The following is a 26573-nucleotide window of genomic DNA, read 5'->3' on the forward strand; positions in this document are numbered from 1 at the left end:
CATGCTAAAAAAACAGTTACTCAACAAGGAACGTGACAAAACTCATTTAGAATTGGCCAATAAATTTGCAATATCGGTTCAGTTTGAAGAAATAACAGAGAGAAAAGGCACACTTACAGAAAATAATGCAAGAAAAACAGAATAAACAAATAAAAAGCTAAACAGAATCATAAACAATATGAGCACATCCACTACAAACAGTTGCCACAATCAAAAAGATTAATTCTATGGCAGAATCACTAACCTACCTGACTTTATTCTCACCAAACAAGAAAAAGGTCTACTGGGGAAGGATCCAAATGCAACATTAACAGACACATATTACATAAAACAAAAGAAGACCTTATAACAGAATCTGAACATACTATAAAAGAACAAGAAGACTGGGTACATAAAATTTTAATGCAAACTTAACAAGAGAATTAGTTGCTTCAGAAATAACACAGATATTCAAAACACACAAATACACCATAATCTCAAAAGAAAAAACACCAGAACAAATCACAGCCAACATGATAAAACAAAAATTAAAACAAAACAATGCCATACTAACAAGAGCAGACAAAGGGAACACCATTGTGATTATGAATGAAAAGGAATACACAGATAAAACATGAGTGTTTCTGTGGGACAACAACATCATCAAACTGACCAGTGATCCAAGAGCAATACATCATAGAAACATCCAACAGACACTAAAAAAAAAATAAAAAATACGTTCTCAAAAGTCCAGATAAAATGAATGACACAAAAAATCCAAAGGCACCCACTCTAAAATCCCTACCAAAGGTGCACAAAGAATATACTCCTTTAAGGCCAGTGGTATGCTCCATCATACCACCTCGCCCGACATACACACACATTATTAAGTAATATATACACTTTTGAAGACAAGAAAAACCTGGGGAACTGAATGCAACTAGTAGAGAGAATCAAGAACATAGACATCCTAGACACAGCAAGCCTCATATCATTTGACGTCACATCAATGCACACTTGTACTCAAATAAGTGAAACAATCAACACCACCATACAGAGACTAAAGCAACAAGGAACCACACCATCTCATACATTAATGAAATAGCAACTGTACTGAAGACCATAACAGCACAAAATTACTTTATGTTCGACAAAGAATTTTATTCCCAGCATGAAGGGCTGCCAATGGGATCCCCAATAGGTGGCCTCCTAGCCAACATATTCATGAACAACCTAGAGAATAGGGTCTTCACACACATAATAAGAGCAAAAAAAATACAAAGTCACGTACTGGTACGTTTATGTCGATGATATGCATGCCTGACTGATGAACCGCACACATATATAGAACAACTACTCAAGGAAATATACAACTTACACCCAAAAATTCACTGCATGTTAGAAGCGTACAACACACTAAATGTCTTGGACCTCACCATATGAAAAACAAACACCACCCTTGATTTCACAATGTTCAGGAAACCGACAACCACAAGCACCACCATTCTCAATCTGTCAAACCATCCAGTGGCACACAAGCAAGCAGGCGGGCAGCTTCAGATTCATGCTCCACAGATCGAACAAAACACGTGTAAGCAAACAGAACCACACACAGGAGCTAAACACAATAAAACAGATAGCAGAGGAAAATGGTTACAAGCTGCACATGATAGAGACATCGAACCAACATTTCTGTAAACAGAAAACGAATAAAAGCATAAAACACACACACAGACAGAACCATACACAGCTCAGGTCAACACATACTCACAGTTCAACACATACTCACTTACAATAACAAAGAATAGGTAACATATTGAAGAAACAGATACTTGAAACTGGATGCAGGACAGACTACACAATACAGATATAACTTAGAACACAGGAGACTCCCACAGATCAGGAATATATGAACTAACATGCAATGCCTGTCAATCAGTATACATAGGACAAACATACAAGAACCTTAAAACAAAATATTCAGAACACCTCAGAGCACTAAAAAGTAACAGCATCTGTATATAGCACATTTGCTGACCAGTTAATAGCCCATAAACACCACCCAACTACAATAGCAACTAAAAATACTGAAATCTGGCCACATCCAATACCACATACAGAAAGCAATAGCAAAAGGCAAACAAGTTTTAAATGAAAACACTACAATCTGTAAGGCACATTGTTTAACACATTACAAGAACTCTACACTCGGGAACAAATGATCACTGATTGGGTTAGGAAACACAACACCATAGTGCTCACTGTGTTTTACGAAGAAAAAAGATGTTTATAAAGAAATAAACTACACAAAGTACATTAATATGTGTGTGCAGTCTCCTTGGAACCTAAAAGAAGAAGGTTCAGTAACAAGAAAATATGAGAAGGAAAAATCATACATGCAAAACATTCTGACACGTCAAAATCACATTTTTGAAAAATGAAGAGATGTGTTAACTTGCTGATGAATTTTATGTTTACACTATTTAGTTTGCAGATGGCAAGCTATCAATGCAGGGCACCATACAGTTGCTCCTGCAAAACCATATAATGTAAAATCACAGAAGCAAAACAAACAAAAACTTTCTTTATGCCTCACTTTGTCAAATCACTTATAACTCAAAATACTTTCACTTGTTACAGTTTTCAATAAATAAAAACCCACTGGTGATGGCACACAGGTGCTGAAACATGTTTGTGTAAAGATAAAAAAACAGTGTGTTTGCAAAAAGGCGGAACCCATACCCTATAATTTAACTGCAAGTGTGGAAAGAAATGACAAGAGCGGCAGATTCAAAAGACGAATGCTGAGGTATCTGACAATCCGAGATCCATAAATACCAGAAAAAGATGCCACAGTCTCAACTGAACTTCAGTTTAGTACATGACAAACTACGATTAAGTGCCATCACAATTAACCAATTTTACTGTGCCTCAGAAGAATAATACTGACAATAACATTCATATTTACAATAGCTACTCATTCAAGCACTCGTGGTTAATTTCTGGTTCTTAAAATATCCATATTGGAAAAATTACACATTGTACTTTTCAGCTCAACACTAAAGCACAAAAAAAGAAACCACCACATTTCTGAGCCTCACACCAAAGAGAATTAGAAGATTTAGACTGGTTTCACTTTGCTGTAACACATACACAGGAATCCAGAAAAACAGATCAGAGGTAACAGGAATTTAACAAGCAAAGACAAGCAACTGTAGAGACCATGCTGCAAAGTGATAAAGAAAGTGGTTCACCACACTGCAAATTTCAAGTCAAAGACTCATGCAATGAACACTTAATGCAGACAGTGCAAGAAAGAAAGAAAAGTATAAACATTAATAGACTTGTGAAGCTTACTCCTGGAGCCCAAACACTCCATATACAGAATATCATATGGAAGCTGCATTTCTTTGCATTCTTATTACACTCATTAAACAATCAGTAACAACAAATGCACGTTCCCATTATTCTATCTCAATCATATTGCAACAAAGAACAGGACTACTGACACATTCACTCATTTTTTTCCATTCGTATTACTAGTCACAAAAGCAACACAGTAGGCAGCTTTCTAAATCCAACCTGGAGCAATGGCATTGCAAACAACTGCAAACCTTTAGCATAAGATACACAAACAAAATACAGCAGACCACATGTATCTTAATATAGTGGAAGCAGGCACCGGTACCAAACAAAACAGAAAAACACAAAAAGTTGTAGTGTTAATAGTAGCTCACTTCTCTGATGGGTTCTGGGGGAGGAGGTGGCCGGCTCCTGGCCTCGGCAGCTGTCGCTCCGCTGACGGCCGGCGTCGCGGCTGGCGGCTGCTGTGGCTGCTGCGGCCCTGCAGGCTGGGGCTGCGGCTGAGGTGGGAGCTGCTGCACTGTGGGCTGGGCAGGAACCGAGGTTGCCGCAGCAGATGGCACGACAGGCCTTGTCGTGGACGGTGGAGTGACCGGAGGCAGTGCCAGCACGTACTCAGTCAGCGTGACATCGGCCGTGCCACCTGACTCTAGTGGAATTGGATGTTGTCTGAAGTGATCCAGCATATCGAAGATGCTGGTAAACCAGAGGTGTTGAACACGACACTGGCCTTGGTCACTGAGCGTCATTCGTAAATGCTGTAAAATAATTTACATTGTAATACTGAATAATAATAATAATAATAATAATAAATCACACACCACTCAAGCAGGTAGAAACATGCAGAACAGTCCCAGTGTCAAACAAAGGTTGTTTTCTATTGGTAGGTTTGACTTTTTTGAAACTACATGTATAGTGGAATAAGAAACGGTCCCAGGTATCATAATCTGCAGCCATTCATCCTGGTGGGCTCTCATTTAGGAGTAATTAACAAAAGAGAATTTCTCACAGTCTACTGAAGCTCTGAAAATACTACACATTTTCAAAATGGTGGCATAGTCTAATCGTTAAGTTCTTTAGCTGGTATGCTGAAGGTTGTGTGTCTGAGTCCAGTCAAGAATCATTCTTTTTTTTAAAAAAATCAGAACGACTAATCGTTATTTTTATTCAATGAATGAATTTAAAAATATACTTTTTCTGTTTTTGTTTTTAATTCTTCGCCATATTGTTTGAATAAGACAACCAGTTGAAGTCTCGTCATGAAAAGACTATCATTTGTAACATTAATGAAGTGTTCTTCCCTTCAAATCTGTTCAAGAAAAACTGTGATTGCAGTAGGGTAGATTTTATACTTTGTTCGTGGCGCAAGAAGAACTTAGGTTTTAATAGTCTGTATGATGATTACCTGCCAAACAATGTGTCTTAACAAAAAATAATTTTTGTGACAACTGTGCAGCCAATATAAATAGACTATTTTGTCTTCTGTTTTTTAATTGACATATCGGCAGTGAGGTATTGTTGCAATATGGTCCAGTAAAGTGGTGCCTTTGATAAAAGCTGGCTGAACTCTGGCACTGTACAGTGCTCATGGCAAGGGTGAGATCTGACACCTCGTGATGGGCAGCAGCAGTGGCACGTATCGAGACCCCCGTGTATGCTACACGGCGGATAACTGAACTCCAGAGAAGAGCATGGAGCCTAGAGCATAACTGGTCACAAGCGGCAGCCTAAATAACTGACCGTGGATGAGTACTAGTGTGATGTCATTTGGACACGTGTCTACGGGAAGAAAATTGGTGCCTGTCACTGCAGCATTGTTCAGCACAACATGCGCGCCACACACTGGAGTGGCTCTTGCCCATCGATGCTGTTGTGGCTGCAGGAGGATCAGAGGAAAATGGCCCAGCAAATCTTCAGTTTATAAGCAATCTCCTGAAGTAAGTGACTAAGAGCAGGGGCCATACCTGGCATGCAGCACATGTCTAAGTGCGTTGGCCTTGTAATCGGGGATGCAGCCCAGCATACACAACAAATATGATGATTAAAATGAAGTGGCAAATAATCAGTGATAAATTATTTTTAAACCAATTAACTGAATAAAAATAATTACAGTTCTTTTATTAAAAAATCAGAAAATAAATAGCTCTTGCACCCATAACTTTCAGAACGCAGGCTAAGCAACTTAACTACTAAGCTAAGGCATCATTTTGAAAATCTGTTATTTTCAACATTCTAGTGGATCCCAAGAAATTATTTTTAATCTATTCCTCGTAAATGATTGCCCACCAGGTTGAACGGCTGCAGCTTGTGATATCTGGCATACTAACCGATACCACCATGTAGGTCGTTTCAAAAAGAATCAATCCCAACCCAGCGAAACTCCTCTTTTAAGGCAGAAATAACTGACATCATGATAACAGGCTGGCATAAGAGCTGGAAAAGAAAAATATGAATGAGCTCAGCCATGCACAAGAAAAATATGAATGGCCTCAGCCATGGACAAGAAAAATACGAATGACCTCAGCCAGGATAATGTTGATTTGCAAGCACTGAATGAATGGTTGACACACTCAAGTTTGCGGTGCAGAAACTATAGAATATCTGACAGTGATACAAAGATGTTTCACTGAAATGATGAACTACCAGAAGTATATACTGAAAGAGCAAGGTATAGATGATAGCTGCAGGGAGTATGAGGATCGAAAGGAGATTATGTCACACATTACACACGAATGTAAAGCCTTGGCATCCACACAATGTTTGAAAAGGCCTGATGAGATAGCTGAAACAGTTCACCAGAAGCTGCAACAGCATTATCAATTATTGAAAACTTTTCTCCATACTATAATATAATCCTCTCTGTGTTGAAGAAAATATCAAAATTTACTGGGGTTTTCCATAGGGACATGACTCACGTGAAAGCAGATGGGAGCAGGCGTGGCATAAAGGGGGATTAGGATATTTTCTAGATTGGGTGAGCAGTGAAGAATTTTGGGTAGGACATTCCTTATTTCTAAGCACAATGATAAGCAACCTATTTCAATGCACACAGTCACGATCAAATTTAAATTGTTTATTTTTATTTAAAGATGACCGTTTCAATCTTCTAAGGCATCATCTTCAGATCTTACATTCCTTGATGACTGTAGGAACATCACAGGAGAGTAGTTATGTGTAAGGACGTAGTTTGTATAGTGTATAAGGAATGAGATGGTCCGTGGGTTTTGAGTTAGAAGGAAGATGGAAGAGATGGCATCTGGTAGCACCAATGCTATGGTATGGTGGATGATGTTCCATTCTAGGATGACAATGAATGATGAGCCAGGGTGCTCCTCTGTGGCCCGTTTCTGGAGCTGGTCAGAGAATCAGGAGCATGTGTGACTCTGTCTGCAGGCTAGGTTTGGGGCACAATGCTTGAAGACTTTGGTAAGACCTGCAGCATACTGGGTACAACACTGATCATCACTCCACACGTGTGATCCACGAGTGACCAGAAGGAAAGGCTTTTTAGTGTGAAAGGGATAGCAGCTATCAAGGTGCAGATACTGTTCATGGTAGATACTGTTCATGGTCATAGGGCTTGATATGGACTGTGGATTGGGTACAGCCATCAGAGACCTGGAAATCAAAGTCCAGGAAACTGGCACCTCGGGCTTAGGAGAACCAAGTAAAGCAGATGGATGACAAGGTGGTGAGACTGTGGAGGAATGAGGATAGAGTGTCTTGGCACTGGGTCCAAATCATAAAGATACCATTAATGAACTTGAACTAGACAAGGGGTTTGGGCTTTTGGGTAGCTAGGAAGGATTCTCCTACATGGTCTACAAACTGGTTGGCATCAACGGGACCACATGTGGGTTTCCATGACTCTGTCATGGATTTGTTTATATATCTTCCCCTCAAAGGAGACATTATCACATGTAAGAACGTAACTTGTAAGGTGTAAACGGGATGAGATCGTGGGTGAGTTTTGAGTTGGAAGGACGGCGGGAGAGGCAGTGTCTTGCTTTGGAGGAAGGGATGTTGGGGTGTAAGGAGGTGGTATCAACAGTTATAAGTAGGGGGCTACTGGTTGTAATTGGTTGGGGATGGTTGAGAGTTGATGAAAAAAGTGGTTTGTGTCTTCGATATGGGCAGCTAGTCCGCAGGCAATTGGTTGCAGACATTAATCAACAAGAGCTGAGATTATTTGGATGAGAGCAGAGCTACAATGGTCCAGTATATTTAAGTTCGCACATTTTGAAAAACTCATCAACCTAATAACTTGAGGTACTAGTCTCCATGGCACAAGCATCTCTGAACCATGATATTGTTACTGAGCAACAACAGCTACAAATATTCTATATCCAAAACTGAAACAACTGCCCTCCGGCATGTGCAAGACCACCCCAGATACCATCTCCAAACATGTTCCAATATACTGACATTCTTCAGCCATCTTGGAGCATCACTACCACCAACACCTATCCCACACCTAAGGAACCCCGTCATTAACCCTCATAGCACCCAAACCCTACCTTGTTCACATTTTATCTGTGCATAGCCCAAAACTCCCTCTCAACATCCCACAAAACCCCAAGGCCAAACAATGCCAAAACACAACACATTTTTCTGTCACAAACTCCTCCAATCAAAGCCAACCAAAATCCAACACTGAACCTTGCCTTGTATCACTCCATCCACCTGTGATCCTCCCCCACTCCCATTAACTAGCCCCCGGTTATCTACGTGGAATTACTTACTCGGGATACAAACCTCTCCACAGAGAAAAGAACAGTCACCCATAATCTCAAGACAGAAAGAAAGAGCCCAATGTAATCATCGTCCCTGCAGAAAAAGACTTCATCATTGCCATGATGAATCACTAACTGTCTGTATGATTCTTCCACCTATAAGCCCTTCCCTAAAGATCCCAGCCCAGAAGTCTAGTGTTGCTGTGAAATATCTCTTGTTTATTTTCAAAATGACTCCTGCCATTCTGTCTGAGATTTCTGCAACACCTGTAATGGTGCTTTTAACTTTCTTGCTTACAGTAAAGCACATACCTGTATTTTCTGTCTTCTCTGTTTGTCTGTAATAAAACACATGGCCTGATTTTAATGCTATTCAATTTTCTTTTTTTGTAACACTTCTGATTTTTACTGTAGTCCAAAAGTTATTTAACACCTCTTCTTACTATGCCGTAACCCTGGTTTCCAAAAATACTGTAATTTACTCTCTCAAAATAAAAATATGTACATGCATCTGAGTTTCTAAAACTCAGATGACTGACTATTTTGCCAAACTTTGTGCAGGTGTGGAAGTGACTGGGCGTATCACATAGCCTGAAGCTACCAAGTGGATTCCACTATTCTCTATTTTCTTTCACCTAGGCCTAAATCCCAATGTCCCTGAAACTTGCACATAGCAGCAGACTCTGCGACAGTCATACTCATGGTGCACTAAAAGTACTAGAGCTCAAGTTTTGCAAGACACTTCACAGTGCTAAACCTCACTGAGTCACGTTACTTGTAGTCTCAGCCCGCACCCATCTCCAGCAGTTACACCATGTCTATGACACACACACTGGAATTGAAATAACAATAAATAAATAAAATTAATTGAATTCTGTGATTTTGTAGCTGCTAACAAAACTCTGCTGTGCTGGGTTTAAGTATTGGATCCTTACATACTGTTTTAATAGCCTACATCGGGAAATACCATGACAATGTCCACTCTGTAGCAACATAAAGATTCTAGAAAAAAACCTCTAGTCTTTGGTTACACCATTCTCCACCATATCCTTTGTCTCAGGGATAATAGTAAAGCAAGGAGCGCAACAAAGCATTGTGAATTTTAACAGACTATGAAATGGTAAAGAATTATGAATGGATAGCTCAGTCAGTCAATAGGGCATTGTTCATGCAAGGCAAAGGTCATGGAGCACATTCTGGTCTTATTCTGATATCAGCAGTGTTGCAATATCAACAATTAGCAATAAATGAAGATGAAAATTTCTTCCAGGTTGACATTTACTTTCAGATCAGAAAAAATTAGTACCCTAAAAGGCACTTACAAGGCAGCACTATTACAGGCCAATAAAAAAACTGGAAGAAAAGTTATTCCCTAGATGCGATCCTATCTTATTACCACAGTGTAGATACTAAAACAGTTTGCTAACCATTAGTTTAATGCCCAGAATTTAAACAGTGCATATTTCTCTCCCAAATTTACAAAAGTGGTTTACTTGTGTACATGTTACTAGCATTATGTAACTAAATTACCTTTGCTCTTCCTTGGAAGTTGAAAGTTAGCACAAATTCACCCTTGCGTGTCTCACTCTGTCTCACAAGAAAGACGCCATGTGCGGCAGCTCCATCGCGTAAGACAAGTTGAGCTGCATCTGATCTCGGCAATGTTCCATGAAACCATGGGTACTCTTTAAGTGCAGTCGATAAATCTGCCTCCGTTTCTGGAACTGGTGCAGCTGCTAAAACGCAAAAAAAGAAAAATTTCAAATAAAGAAGATCTGCCAGGACAAAGAATATTTAAGGCTAGGAATAACAGAAAAGACAGAGTATGACAGCATCTAAAAGTCAAAATCTGTAGTCATAAGGAAACGTATTTGTCTATTATTAAAAAATTGTCAGGACCAAATCTCTAGAAGAACAACAAACAGAAGGGTAAAGAAAGTGGTGTATGATATGGAACAGATACTTGAGAGATACCAACTATTATAGACACAGACAAAACCAGGTTCAAAAGATAATGAAAATAATACATAAACCCTTGAGAAAATTAGATCGAAGTCAGTTTTCAGGTAGTCAATCCCCTTACAAGTATCAAAATTATTTCTTGATCATAATGTGAAGAGTGACAACGAAAAATATATATGGAGAGCTAAGAGAGTTGTAAGTTAGTAGTGACAAAGCTAGAATTACATTTACATTTATCTTTTAGCTGTGTATATGAGCAAGTGTGAGGGTGGGGGGACGGGAGGAGGGGGGAAAGGGGGAGGGAGGGAGGAAAGGGGGAGGGAGGAGAGGGGGAGGGAGGGGGCAAAGAGGGGAGAGGGGAAAGAGGGGAGGGAGGGGGAAAGAGGGGAAATAGGGGGAGAAAGGGGAAAGAGGGGTGGGAGGGAGGGGGAAAGAGGGGAGGGAGGGGGAATGAGGGGAGGAAGGGGGAAAGAGGGGAGAGGGGAGACAGTGGGGAGGGGAGGGGAGGGATGCGTAACTAGTAGCAACTTACAGAAATACACATGCTACAAACTATTTAAAAAAAAAAGAAAGTAACAGTGTGATTTCAGCAACCACGGCCATTATCTAAAGGATATAACATAAATTTGGTGTATTGAAGTACAAAGAATAATGGAAAGAAAACAGTTGTTAGGGGGACTTAAAAGCAGCTAATATAAATGTCAAAAGAACTGAAAGTTATACTTGTCACAGAGGTTTTACTGCTTACTTTTTAGTTAGCTTTTAAGAGTCTTCCTCTTTTATCAGAGCCCAACAGTGATTATACACACCTCCTGAAAAGTGTAGAAACCTGCTACCTCAAGGCAGCATAAGTAACTCAAAGAGACTGATCAATATAGAATGCTACCTCTGGGAACAGGCCTTGAAACAGAGGTCCAGCCAGAAGATATAATGTCTTGGACCAACCTTGTTAAATACTGGGTCAGCCACAGCATTTGTTTACCTTGATAATGATCTGCATTTTTTGTGACTGTTCTTTTGGTCTCCAATTTTGGTGTCATCATTGACACTCTTATTACACTGTTCTCATACTGAACTAATTATTTCAGACTGTGTAGAACTCTGAAGTGCCAAGAATAACAGTAGAAAAACAGAGCCAGACAGCACGCAACCCATGTGTGTAACTGTGGATCTAGAATTCATAACGCTAACGCATCATATCTGCGGCTACACGTCACACCACCACATACTAGTAAGAACTTATGGCAACATGTGCCACAAGCAAACTAGTAAAAATCCTCAGATCCAGAGCTTTCTTTTTCAGAAGCTGATACATTTCTCTTGCAATATGCTACTACCTCTTATAGCTAAAAAATCTCATCTCTCTCTGCCTCTGTTTCAATAACTTCCCTCTCTTTGTTCTATCTCATACATTTACCCTCATTTATCTAAAACAAGAAGCCTTTTACTATAGATAAGCATAACAGGTTTACATTTATTTTGTTCACTTTTCACATTGTTGAAATGTGGTGCACTTACAGGATAAGTCCAGCAGACAAATTTTGCTCTTGAAATATGTATTTTTCTGTAAACTAGCTTTCATGATTCTATAGGTTCATTATCAGATGCTAGTATTTGCAGTAAATTTCATTGCAAACCACATGCAGATGGCTGCCAAAGTTGTAGCATTGTTGAGTGAAATTCTGTGATGATCTCTGTAGAAGACCACAGACAAAACACCCGTTACACACTATGGTGAATAAACAGCACAGTCTACTTAAAGTGTAGTTTACTTTTACAGTGTGCAATCTGCTAACAGTAAACCACATGCTGTTTGGGCACTGTTTATCACAGCAACACACAACAAATTACTGTAAAACTTTGCACATTGTTCCAGCTTTTATTTTTAGGTGCTACAGCTTTGGCAGTAATCTGCATACAGTTTGTAATGTATAGTGTTTCAGGAGCTATCATCCAGTAATGAGCGTGTAGATACCAGAAAATTAGCTGTGCATATTTCTGAACATTATATCACTTAAGGTTACAGTTTCTGCTGAAACAACCATCTATTTCACATATCACCCTTTTAAAATTGGCAGTTTATTTTTGTTAGTAATCATTCATGATTACAATTATTTTGCATTACACTTTTTCTTTTCCTTCCTTGTTGTTGAAGCAGAATTTTATGTAAGATTACTCTTATCCAAATAGAACACAGAACATCTAAGACCTAAATAAGGTATTATTTTCAACAAGTGCAAATTACTTGAGCAGAGCACCAGACAACTTAAGCTTGTCTTTGAAAGTGCATTCTCAATCATATTCCAGATGAAATTGCTGCCATAAGGTACTGAAAAGCAATTACACTAAACTTTTAGTGAAGTAAACTGCATGCTGTTTAGATCATTAGCTGCAATAACTCCATTCCCATTTAATATGACACATATATTACATAAATATTAGTATAATTACTTATGTGACATACACATGCACCAAGGAATGCAGATGGCCATAAAGTTAACTACTCACTTTGCTCTATATCTGTGTGGGACGTACAGAGTTCAAAATGACTGTTACTGGAAAGACGAAGTCCCGGAGTGTCTGATGCTACACGAGGGAGTCCTGCTGCTTGAAGTCTTGGTGGCAGTTCAGGAGGGTTTTCTGTGCTTAAACCATCTCCTGCACCTTCAGTCTTTGGTACACCTCTCGAATCACTCTGGCTCACTAGCAGACTGCGGCTAGGGAAAGTAAACAGCAGTTATCAAATGGATCTCTGCTGCATTTTGGTACGTACTTGGCAGTGGAAGGAGATTAATTTTTCCATTTCATCCATTTAAATGTGCAACACATCATTATCTATTAAACTTACATTCCATGAACCCTATAATCGGCTTTAGCCTATCGTAGAAGTTCTAATACGTTGCAGTTTGAATGTAATATCAACTTTCACATTTCGAATGTTTTTATGCATTATAGATTCTGTACAGTATATAAAATACAGATAAGCTGTTGTTTGCAATTCTAGAGTTTCCCCACTGGTTCTCTAGTTGACAGAATTTTAAAAATACTTAATTCTGGAAAGATGTGGTATTTTGTTGTTTGGTATTTTTTCATAACAAAAATAAAGACTTTTACTCCCCTAAGACAGCACATTACATTTCATTAACAGCAGTAGTGAAGAATGCAATGAGTACATAGCTACTCAGTATACAGCACAACATTGTATTTCAGCTTATGAAGTTGCCCAGGGACAAAGTATGTGTATGTGTGTGATCATACTCAACTACAGTGAAACATTAAGCACTGTATGAAGCTTTTGTCAATGAACTTGACCTATGGATTGAGTTAGAAAGGGTTGCAGCATGTAATTCCATGTTATCTGATCTGTTCATTCAGAAATCAATCAGGGAAATTGGGGAGAAATTTGGGAACAAAATTACAGCTCGGGGGAAGAAATAAAAACCGATATGTTTGCCAATGACAATGTAACTCTTTCAAACGTATCAAATCACTTGGAAGATCAGTTGAATGAAGTGGAATTATGTTAGGAAATGAGACAGTAAAAGTAGTACAAGACTTTTATTATTTGACCAGCAAGGCAACTGATCATAGCAGCAGTGACAAGGGCACAAAATGTAGATTGGCAATAGCAAAAAAAAAAAAAAAAAAAGCACTGCTGAAAAGATAAATATGTTAATACTGGGTACAAATTTTAATGTTTAGGAATGTAACAATATTATGAAAGAGATAGGTGCTACTCCCCATATAGCAGAGATACTGAGACACAGATAGGCACAACTAAAAGACTGTCACAAAATAAGCTTTCGGCCAACAAGGCCTTTGTCAAAAACGCGCGCGTATACACACACACACACACACACACACACACACACACACACACACACACACACAGTCTCTGGCAGCTGAAGGCACCATGGTCATGTGTGTGTGTGTGTGTGTGTGTGTGTGTGTGTGTGTGTGTGTGTGTGTGCGTGCGTATTTTTGACAAAGGCCTTGTTGGCCGAAAGCTTATTTTGTGACAGTCTTTTAGTTACACCTATCTGTGACCCAACATCTCCGCTATATGGTGGGAAGCAACCATCCTTTTCATAATTGTGAGGGGGTGATAGGCTGGGGAAACTGTTGAGTGGTGAGTGTCGGGACATAATAATCTTATTTGTCAGTTTGCACAAAGGGCACCACCCCTGGTCGGGTAGTAGGAGGCCATATAGCCCACAAAAAAGGAAATCAGTACAGTTGCAGTTTCATGTAATGTCAACATTGCTAGAGAAGTGGATTAGGTTAGCTGGAGCAGAACAGGGAAAGAATTAGAAACAACCTTATAAAATGAGACATTCTGGCATTCATCTGGAACATGTAGGAAATATATTTTTAAACAAATATTTCTCAGAACATTTGTGTTGTATTTGTTAACTTGTTCTTGTGATGACAGGTAAAATGGCAACAAGAATAGCTCAGAACATTGTTCTGTGATATTTAAGTCAGCAATGTTATATCAAGTCTGCAATGTGATTTCAAACATGGAAGTACAAAGCAATAGTTCAGTACAAATGAGCAACCAGCAACAAGGAATGCATTAATTTTGCATTAAACTATTACTAGTGCATAGTTAGCTTTCAGTATTATGAAAAGGATAACTGCTACTCATCATGTAGAGGAGATGCTGATTCACAGATAGGCACAACAAAAGGATTGTCAGGAAATGAGCTTTTGGCCAGCAAGGCCTTCATTGGAGGTAGAACATATACACACACATTCTCATGCAAAAACAATTCACACATCCACGACTGCAGTTTGTGGCTGCTGAAGCCACAACAGCTTCAGCAGCCAGGAACTACAGTCATGTGCGTGTGAATTGCATTTTGTGTGTGTGTGTGTGAGAGAGAGAGAGAGAGAGAGAGAGAGAGAGAGAGAGAGAGAGAGAGAGTGCGCGCGCGCGTGTGTGCTATCTCCGATGAAGGTCTCGTTGGCCGAAAGCTCATTTCCTGACAGTCTTTTCATTGTGCCTATCTGGGACTCAGCATCTCCACTATATGGTGAGTAGCAACTAACTTTTTCATAATATTGTAACATTCTAGCATGGATTTTTCCTTAGTTAGTTTTTCTGTGATGTTCACATTGTGTGGACAAGGGGGTAGTCTTAAGTTTTAATTGTCACCTTGAAAAAATAGTGTTACGACCATGAAAACTGGTGGTGGTGTCTGTCCTCTTTTTTGTATTCAGCCTTCAGCATGAAACATTTTTCCCAGTAATGGACAATTTGGCAGAGACCTCAATTGCAGAAGTCAGCATTTTTGCTGTTCAAGAAACATTCCACCTCAAAACTCAACTTGTTATCAATCTGGAAAAGCCTGCCATGCAACGGTTTCTTCATCTGGGGAAAGTGGATTAAGTCGCTGGGTGCAATGTCGAGAGACCACATTGGGGGAAAAGGGTGGTGAAACAATCTTTTACGGTCCAAGCAGAGCCCAGTCAATGATGACCAAATCATGGTCAAATGATGGGAGGAGAAGATCGAGTAGTCGTAAGCTTTGGTGGGAGGAATGTCGTGAACAACATACTAAAAATCCTGACCACTGGTGTGCGAGCATGGTGGTTTGGGGCATTTAAGGGTCACATTTTTTATGTTTTTCTTGAATAACTCGAAATCCGCAGCTTCCATCGCAAAAGTGTCAAAGTACAAAATTCAACTACTTTACATTTTCTACGAAAAAGCTCCTGCTCATTTTTTTCTCTAAATAGTTTCTGCACTGCAGGGGTCAGAGGTACTGCATATTTTTATGCAATTTAATGTGTTTTGATGGTATAGAATTAATGTTTACTGTCAAAGAAACCGGGTGAAGAACAAATATTAAATGTGTGTACCACATCTAAGTGGAGTAGAGCTGTATTAAGGAATAAAATATGTTGTGGGGACATAACAGGGTGGAAGGAGACAGGATGGAGGGTAGAAGTGTGAGGGAAGATGGGCCACCAGACTACCAAGTCATGCACTTCCTGCATTCATAGGTCTGCAAACAGAATAGCAAGCAGGCACCCCCCCCCCTCCCCCCTCCATCACTCCACCTACCTCATTACACCACAACATGCAACTAAAGTGTGTTTCACAAAGCAATACCGACCCTCTGTAATGTGCCTTACGAATCACAGGTGACACACCGCACAGACATGCCCACAGCTTTTTTAATTTTCCAAAAAGTGCAATAACATTACACACAATACAGATAAGAGCTACTAATAATACTAATGCAAGAAACACGTATGGACAGAATTTATGTAAATCCCTGAACACAGTTCTAAACTGCTACAAGGGAAACTGATTCTTAGTCACCCAGTACTGCAGCTGTAGCATTCTTCCAGGAAAGACAGCTGCTTGCTTTTCATTTTGCAGACAGACTATACATCTCCTGCATTTCGTGTCCAGTTCTTTTACGTGAGTAGACAAAAATAACTTCATTGAGCTCTTGTTTATATAGTGGAGTTATTTTCTGTTTATGGTATGAGTGCTTATTTGTAGTTGTTAAGTAGGCTATTATGTAAAAATATTGAACAGCTGAAGCTCCCAACTGTCTACCACACAGAAGAGCCTATGACAAGTGTAAAATGCTTCAATATGTATTCAATGTCAGTTTCATTGTCTGCACTATTACTGGCTAGAATATTTTTCCCAACTTGATGGGTGTCAAATGTATCGCCACAGCCTCCGCTCTCTCAACATGAGAAGAGGCCCAGAGACTATTGTCTCCCTCTGCAACAGAATCATGTCATCTATGTGTTACTGAACTCCAGATATCTCTACATAAAACAAGCAAAGCATAAGAGCAGAGTACTGTTCTAGACTTGAACAGGGTCAATTGGACATACTATCACCCACTTTGGAAGGTATACTGTAGATGTGTGGTAAGTAGCTCCACTCAGTGCAGTCAACTCTACAAGTGCAGCAGTTCCTGAATGGAAAAGATCTATGCAGTCTACCAGTAACATAATCAATGATTAGAAGTGCAGTCTCTTACTGGTCAATTACTGATTTGCCACCAAGTGACTACAACAAAATTACATGGCTTCACAATATGATACACAGCAGCAAGGTACCACATTTACCCATCCAATTCCTTTCCCAACAATACAGCAAAGGTCCCTGACAACCTGAAACAAATTCTATATTTCCCAACAACTGATTGTATGGATGTATTTTACACTTAACATCTGCAAATAAGCTCTCATTTAATAAAATGAGAATAACTTTGCTATATAAACAAGAGTTCAATGAAGTTATTTTGTCTACTCACATAAGAGAGCTGGACCGGAAACTGCTGGGGAGGTGGAACTAGTCTGCAAAATGGAGAGCGGTCAGCATTTGTGGTGGGGGAATTTGCATTTCCCGGAATAATGCTACAGCTGCTATCAGGTTGACTAAGAATCAGTTTCTTCTGGCAACATAGAACAGTGTGCAGAGATGTACATAGATTCATTCTCTGTGCGTTCTTTGCATTAGTATTATTACTACCTCATATCGGTATCCCACGTAATGTTAATGCACTTCGTGGAAAATAAACATACCCGGGAATGTCTGTACATTGCGTCGCCAATGATTCATAAGTCAGGTTGCGAAAAGTCTGTGTAACTTTGTGAAACAGACTGTAGTTGCTTCTTGTGATGTAGTGGGATAGTTTGAGTGAGGAATCGCTTATACCTCATCAATTTGCAGACTTATGAAAGAGGGAAGTTCATGACCACCATCCGGCAACCTATCTTCCCTCAAACTTCTACAATCCACCCTTTTAAACCCACAGATCACAATTTATCCCTTAATAAGTCTGTACTGCACTTACGTGTGGTACACACATTTAATATTTGTTCTTAACCCACTTTGCTTAACAGTAAACATTAATTTCATACCATCAAAACACTATTTTTAAGAACACACAATTTCTCCATCCTCTACAATGTGGAAATTATTAGTCCTACAGACAAAATGAATACAGCCTTCTTAGTATGAAATTTAATATAGTTTAATCTTGTACTGGGACTCATTTTTGATAAAAACTGTGGTCTTCAAGACATTAAAGAGAAACATAAAAAGGTGAAGTTTAAATAATCCCCCTCCCCTCACCCGTGGCACTCCCTCGTACCACTGTACAAAAATTTACATCTACATGATTCTCCTCCTCTTCCTCCCCCCCCCCCCCCCCCCCCCCCACCATCCCAACCCAATTTTCCTTCACTGATTGCTGCACTAGTAAGCAGCATCTTCAAAATGTTCTGTGTAGGATGAGCCAGGGCATTTTCGTGGAGCAAAATATGTCCTCCTGGGCAGCTACCACTGACACTTTGTCTTAAAACAGCCTCATGTAACTGCATCAGATTTCAGTAGCATGCTTCTGTGACTGTTTCCCCTTTACGAGCTAATCTCTTTGCGCCACATGTGGCTTTCTCAAGAAAACTCTCAGGATCACATGCCCGATAAAGTATGGGTTTTTGCCTTTCTCAGCAATGATGAATCTCCACATTTCCATTGCTTGCATTGCTCCTATGTCTCAGGGATACATTGCCCACTAATCTACAGCAATTAGATGGCTAAAGAGTCATCTGTATCGGTCTGACACAGGTGCAACGTTTCCGCAACTTCCTTGGTTTGGTTAACTTTCAAATGGATGTGAGCAGTTAGAGCTCAAGTGGTTAAAAACATCATACGAATCCTGAAATTTGATCTGCTACTGATTTTTGCTTTCTCTACCGTTACCACGATTGTGGTACATCAGTCTTCGAGCACTGGGGCCTCCACTCCTTGCCAAAGAGATGGTCTGCCACTTCATTCTTCATTATTCAGACTTGTTTGACCATACTAAAAGTGACTGTGCCAACTAACTACTTCCACCAACTCAGCACAAATTATTGCAGTGTTGTTCCCCACAAATGAAGGAAACAGATCACCACTTAATACTCTGATTTATCAATGTTCTGCGCTATTTTGCTTTGGCTTCCCTAGCAGCACGCTATGGCACTGTGGCACAGGGATTTCAATGTGCACCAGGCCTTCAGATATGCATCTGCAAACAAACAAAAAATTAATTAAATAACATTATTTTTTGGATCACAATTAAAACTTGATGACTACACCTCGTATTCAGTCACATTTGTGTGTCTACAAAGACATTTGCACAGATGCTGCCCAACTTAAAGAATATACACACACACACACACAGTTAGTCGTAAGTACCTTCAGTGACACAGAAGATTAAATGCAAAAACTATGAGACAACCAGAAAATATATATGTTCCAGATGATAGAACATCTCTCAAAATTTCAATTTTGTAATACAATTTATTTGAGCTCCTGGCAAATTATCTCTCTCTCACACACACACACACACACACACACACACACACACACACTCCACCTTCCGTGCTGACTGTTTCAGCTGGCTTGTTTCCTTCCAACCACATAATCAGCCTGTCTCAGGAAGTGTGTTATACCACCCATGGATTGTTTTATCTGTTCGAGATTTCACTTGGTATTTGGCACAAGATAACTGAACTGTCATAAGCAATACATATTAGCGAATTTGAGGGAACAAAAAGCATGCATTGCTCCACTGCATGCCATGTGCTGACACATTTGCCCCCTAATATTCTGTAAATACACCACAGTACATATTACAAATAAAAACCTAGAGAGATTTTTTACCCGCAGATATGTCACTTCTTTGTACGTCTTGTAGATTTTGTGCAGTTGTCTTCTAAACCCTCAGAGGAATTTATGAATAATTCAATATACTACACATACAAAAATTAACGCTGATTGAAGATTTATGCTGGTAGTTTAATTCAGTTGTGCTCATACTGGAAAGACTGATCAGATTTTGTTCGTGTGTACATATTAAATGAAAGATTATATACACTATTCCAGGCTTTCCTAAAAGTAGAGAATAAGATATGAAAAATAAGAATACAATGCTCATTGACATGAACAAATAAAAAGAACAAATTATGTAAGTCTGTAGGCTTTCGGGGCCGTAGTCACTGAAATTAAAATCTTCTGGGTTATTAGGCCGCGTCCTGTTTCTTCTAAAATGTTTACAATTTTAGAAGAAACATGACGTGGCCTAATAACCAGAAGATTTTTAATTTCAAGAATAAATTAGTTGCATCACTGGAAACATTTGGAATATTCTGCTTGACTGGAGTAAAATGAAAAATAATTAGTTGAATACTGGATCCATTAGGAATGTAAGATTAAGAGGGGAAAAGAATATCATGTTTCTCAAGCTAGCCAAGTTTTATATTGTGATTAGTAAAAGCAGTCATGGCTTGGTTCCAAGTAAGGAAAAACTACATCAAGTGCAGAGCAAAAAGAAATAATGTAATGGATTAATGTCATACCTCCCATCCTGACTATCACTGGTTGGCATTGGAGAACGCATACAGTATTTAATTGTGGCAAGCCACGACCGCATGTCATCTGTATCATGTGCTTCGATAACATACTCCATGTTGTTTTCCGCCTGAAAAGTGTAATCAAATCACAGAAAATAAGATAACTACATGTGAATAGTTTCAGGTTTTTATGTTTAAAATTATATGAAGCCAAGAACTTATGAACAGAGGAAATTAATCAGTGTTATTATGTGCACTCTCCTTAATCTCTGAAAATCTACAACTACAACTACATACCTACTACGCAAGGAACCATTCGGTGGATGATAGGGGTATCTCCACTCACAAATGGAGTGAAGGAAAAACAACTGTCTATATGCTTCCATATGAGCAAGAATTTCTCTCACTTGTCTTCACTGTTCTTATACAAAATGTATCCTGGCTGCAGTAAAATCACTCTGCAGCCAACTGCAAATGCCGCTTCTTCACAATTTTCTGAATAGTGTTTCATGAAAAGAACACTATCTTCCCTCCAAGGATTCCCATTCATGTTCACAAAGCATTTTTCTAACACTACGGCTCTGTATGTGATCTCCTTTATAGATGAGCTACATTTCCCTAGAACTCTCATAATTAATCAGAGTCAACCGTTCACTTTCGCTGCTTCTGACCTTAAGCGCTCTTTCCACTTCATATTGCTTTGTAACATTATGCCTAGATATGTAATTGACGTGACTGGGTCACGCAGTATATTGCTAACGCTATATTTGAAGATTAAGACAATTATTTTTTCCTACTCATCTGCATTAACTTAAATTTTTCTTCATTTAGAGCAAGCTGCCACTTATTAAACTAAGTCATCCTGTGTCCTACAATCACCCAAGGATGACACTTTGCCGTACACCGAGCATCGCCGGCATACAGTCGCGGATTGCTGCTCGCCCTATCCATCAGACCATTTTGTACATACAGAGCGGTCAGAAGCAGTCTGAAAAGCTTGTAAGGATGTTGTAGTCGAGGTTATGCAGGAAAATAATTGTTAAAGAAAACACTTGATACTTTGCACCATTTCCAATTTATTTACGTTGAAGTTAGCCAATCAGGTCGTCAGGTGCACAAATTGAAGCAGCCTGCCAGAGACAGGGTCACCAAACTTGTTCTTCATTTGGTTTCCCCAGACCAAACAAACATAGCTTTAGCTCACCTATGTTTCATTTATCACTTCTGAAAAAGACACATTTCAGTGATAATGAGCGTTTGAACAAACGGTAACTCACTGGTCCACAGATGTCTGCGCATTATTGTGCATGCAAGTGCTTGAATTTGAGCACACAACAACCTGATTGGCTAACTTCAATGCTAATTAACTCAGAAATGGTGCGACACGTCACATTTTTTCTTAACAATTATTTATCAGCACAATCCCTCTGAAACACTCTTCCAAGCTTTTCAGACTGTTTCTGACCACCAAGTAGAGAAAGGGCAGTACTAACACACTTTCCTAAGGCATTCCAGATGATACTCCTGTCTCTGATGAACAATTGCCATCCAAACAACATACTGATTTCTATTACTTAAGAAGTCTTTGAGAAACTCCCATATCTGGGAACCTTTTCTGTACACTTGGACCTTCATTAACAGTCTACAGTGGGGCAGTGTGTCACATGTTTTCCGAAAATCTAGAAACACGGAATCTGCTTGTTGCCCTTCATCCAAAGTTTGTGGGATACCATGCGAGAAAAGGTCATGCTAAGTTTCACATGAGTACTGCGTTCTAAATCTGTGCTGCTTTGTGGACAAAAGCCTTTCTGTCTAGAGGAAATTTATTATATTTCATCTTATAATACACACGAATTCTGCAACAAACCAATGTAAAGGGTATTGGTCTGTAATTTTGTAGATCTGCTTGTTTATTCTTCTTAAATACAGGAGTCACCTGAGCTTTTTTTTCCAACTTGTTTTCAATTCTTTCAGTTGCTTCTCTACAGCAGCAATGCCATTACAATGTCCTCTCAACATGGGAGTCAGTGCAATGGTCAAATGATGGTATGTCTGTATGATCTTCCTGTGTGAATGATTTCTTAAACACAAAATTTAAAACTTCAGCTTTTCTTTTGCTGTCCTCTAACCCACTTAGTGATTTTACATAGGACCAGAATTATCTTAAGTCCTCGGCAAGATTTTTCACTAATGTATGACAGTGGAAGTTGTTGTACACTTCATGCATTGATTTTTTTGTAGGTACATGGATTTCTACTAACTTTTGAGTTTTTTCCATCCTTAATCCACTCACTCAGCACATAATTCTCCAGTGTGTGATTCACTATCAGTTTTAACTCTTCCCGCAATAGCTCTATGTGTATTATATTGAAGCTAAATTATCTAAATAGGATGCTAACAACTGATTGCCTGCTCTTTCCATCAATGACACTCAATTAGCCTTCTTGATGGATTTATTAACTTTAATAACCATCATCATTAGATGACATGATCACTAAGTCCTGTCCCTATATTGACAGTCGATAATGTCAGGCCTGTTTGCACCTATAAAGACTTAAATATTTTCACTGGCTATGGGTTGCTGAACTAGCTGTGTGAAGCAGTTTTCTAAAAACAATCAATCACTTTCATTTATACACTCCTGGAAATTGAAATAAGAACACCGTGAATTCATTGTCCCAGGAAGGGGAAACTTTATTGACACATTCCTGGGGTCAGATACATCACATGATCACACTGACAGAACCACAGGCACATAGACACAGGCAACAGAGCATGCACAATGTCGGCACTAGTACAGTGTATATCCACCTTTCGCAGCAATGCAGGCTGCTATTCTCCCATGGAGACGATCGTAGAGATGCTGGATGTAGTCCTGTGGAACGGCTTGCCATGCCATTTCCACCTGGCGCCTCAGTTGGACCAGCGTTCGTGCTGGACGTGCAGACCGCGTGAGACGACGCTTCATCCAGTCCCAAACATGCTCAATGGGGGACAGATCCGGAGATCTTGCTCACCAGGGTAGTTGACTTACACCTTCTAGAGCACGTTTCGTGGCACGGGATACATGCGGACGTGCATTGTCCTGTTGGAACAGCAAGTTCCCTTGCCGGTCTAGGAATGGTAGAACGATGGGTTCGATGACGGTTTGGATGTTCCGTGCACTATTCAGTGTCCCCTCGACGATCACCAGTGGTGTACGGCCAGTGTAGGAGATCGCTCCCCACACCATGATGCCGGGTGTTGGCCCTGTGTGCCTCGGTCGTATGCAGTCCTGATTGTGGCGCTCACCTGCACGGCGCCAAACACACATACGACCATCATTGGCACCAAGGCAGAAGCGACTCTCATCGCTGAAGACGACACGTCTCCATTCGTCCCTCCATTCACGCCTGTCGCGACACCACTGGAGGCGGGCTGCACGATGTTGGGGCGTGAGCGGAAGACGGCCTAACGGTGTGCGGGACCGTAGCCCAGCTTCATGGAGACGGTTGCGAATGGTCCTCGCCGATACCCCAGGAGCAACAGTGTCCCTAATTTGCTGGGAAGTGGCGGTGCGGTCCCCTACGGCACTGCGTAGGATCCTACGGTCTTGGCGTGCATCCGTGCGTCGCTGCGGTCCGGTCCCAGGTCGATGGGCACGTGCACCTTCCGCCGACCACTGGCGACAACATCGATGTACTGTGGAGACCTCACGCCCCACGTGTTGAGCAATTCGGCGGTACGTCCACCTGGCCTCCCGCATGCCCACTATACGCCCTCGCTCAAAGTCCGTCAACTGCACATACGGTTCACGTCCACGCTGTCGCGGCATGCTACCAGTGTTAAAGACTGCGATGGAGCTCTGTATGCCACGGCAAACTGGCTGACACTGACAGCGGCGGTGCACAAATGCTGCGCAGCTAGCGCCATTCGACGGCCAACACCGCGGTTCCTGGTGTGTCCGCTGTGCCGTGCGTGTGATCATTGCTTGTACAGCCCTCTCGCAGTGTCCGGAGCAAGTATGGTGGGTCTGACACACCGGTGTCAATGTGTTCTTATTTCCATTTCCAGGAGTGTAGTATAATGATATAACAGAGATTGCAAATATGTTTGAAGCAGCAATACACACATCCTCCAGCATGTGATTCTCAGATGTTTGCACAGTATGTCTGTATATGTAGACATACATTAAAATTTTTTTGAAATTCTAACGAGTGTGGAAGTAAAACAATAGAACCATGAAACAACAAAATAACTTATGGTTAATTTTATGTGGAACACACAGTGTACATGTTATTTTAAAGAAGTAATAAAGTCAAGTAGTTTCAACACATTATAAAATTAATAAAACTTCAAAAGCACACATGGATCCTCCTTTATCTGTACCAGTATATCTTAAGAATATAAATATGCTGATAAAGGCAATCTTTTGTTTTTGTCTTTCATAGTGAGAAATCTATTTTTCTCTCTTTTGAAACGTTTTAAGATATCTACTTGATCCTCTTTGTACCAAACATTCATATGTATCCTCCAAGCAACTGTACTGTGTTGTGCTTGTGCACCTCTGCAAGCTCACTGGCTAAGCGAGTGAATGTCAGACTACAAATTCAAATGTCCAAGGTTCAATTCTCAGTTGGTCCTAGTATATTTTTTCTAAATAATTACTATTAAAAACAGTCTTGACCACAATTTATTTAATAAGGTGACCGGTTTCGACCACTACTGTGGTCATCTTCAGACCATTGAGTAGGAACCTCTTTGTTGGAGAATTCTCCAACAAAGAGGTTCCTACTCAATGGTCTGAAGATGACCACAGTAGTGGTCGAAACCGGTCACCTTATTAAATAAATTGTGGTCAAGACTGTTTTTAATAGTAATTATTTATAAGACATTGATCACTGCTGTTCCCATAGTGCATTCAAAAGTAATATATTTTTTCTGTTACTGGTCACTTCTTTCACCTCTAGCAATGATTTATATTAATAATGTGAAGTTGTACCAAGGTACTATGCAGAGTCCGGGCAGATCTCTGTATCTACTAAGATAAATTTGTTTTAGTCATCAGATATACTACTAATGTAATATAATATTACACAACATGCCAAAAAAATAAATAAGAGTGCTGGCCAATAAATTGCAACATCAGGAAACATAGCAAATAATGAAATTTTAGTCATTGGGCATATACGAGGCTAATACAGAAAGTAAGGTTACAAGACTTTTTTGAAGTACAAAAAATGAATTTATTTTAATACAACTTACATGCATTGTAGTATAGATCTTGCATTATTTTTCCACATAATCACCATTTACCTCAATACATTTTGTCATCTGTGGAACGAGTTTTTTGGTGCCTGTGTCATAAACGTCTCCTGCTGCCTTTTTCAACCAGTTCTTCAGTTCGATTTTCACCTCGTCGTCGACGGAAAAGTGTTTTCACCTCGTCGTCAACGGAAAAGTGTTTTCTATGAAGGTGTTTCTTCAATTTAGTGAACAGATGATAGTCACTAGGTGTGAGATCGGGGCTGTGAAATGGGTAACTTAGAACATCCCACACGAAGTCAACAACTCTTGTGTTGCATGGGCAGTGTGGGATGCACATTGTCATGGAGACAGACTACCATTGTCAGCATCCTGTGACATTTGTTTTGTATGGCTCTGCGAAGTTTCTTCATGGCCTCACAATATCTTGCAGCACTTATTGTTTCATCTCTTTCCAAAACAATGAGCAGAACTTTTCTGTCTCAAAACAATGACACCATGATTTTCCTCAGTCTTTGCTGATTTCTGAATTTTTTGGCTGAAGAAGAATGAGGGTGGTGCCACTGCACTGATTTCCTTTTGCTCTCTGGAATATGGTGATAAGTTTCATCTCCTGTCTCAAAACAGTCAAGTTATTCAGAAGCGACACTGACTCTGTTAATTTTGTAATGTTTGGTAAGAATCATGGGCACCCATCGCGCACACACCTTGTGATAATTCACTCAATCAGTCATGATTTCATGAATAACAGTTCAGGGTAACTACAAGGTCATCAACTGTCAAATGGTGACCAGAAAGAAAATGTTCTTCAATTATCAGTATCACATCATCAGTCACAACAGACAGCCTTCACTTCTGTCTCCATCATGAATTTCTGTCCTTCCAAAATGAAATTATATACCCATTGCCTTGACA

The 26573-nt window shown here is 39.9% G+C and overlaps 1 protein-coding gene across 1 annotated transcript in view; it reads right to left on the reverse strand.

The window, feature by feature from the left end:
• LOC124712058 (SH2B adapter protein 1-like) overlaps positions 1 to 20538 on the reverse strand; it is a 45839-nt gene extending 25301 nt beyond the window's left edge. The window contains 6 exon segments of the mRNA XM_047242353.1: positions 3717 to 3750; positions 3882 to 3947; positions 3949 to 4100; positions 9606 to 9811; positions 12546 to 12754; positions 20421 to 20538. Of these exon segments, the coding sequence (XP_047098309.1) occupies positions 3717 to 3750; positions 3882 to 3947; positions 3949 to 4100; positions 9606 to 9811; positions 12546 to 12754; positions 20421 to 20530 (777 nt within the window). The 5' untranslated portion in view covers positions 20531 to 20538.
• Positions 20539 to 26573: the final 6035 nt, after the last annotated feature.

The sequence above is a fragment of the Schistocerca piceifrons genome, chromosome 8, assembly GCF_021461385.2.
Source record: "Schistocerca piceifrons isolate TAMUIC-IGC-003096 chromosome 8, iqSchPice1.1, whole genome shotgun sequence".
Lineage (NCBI taxonomy): Eukaryota > Metazoa > Arthropoda > Insecta > Orthoptera > Acrididae > Schistocerca > Schistocerca piceifrons.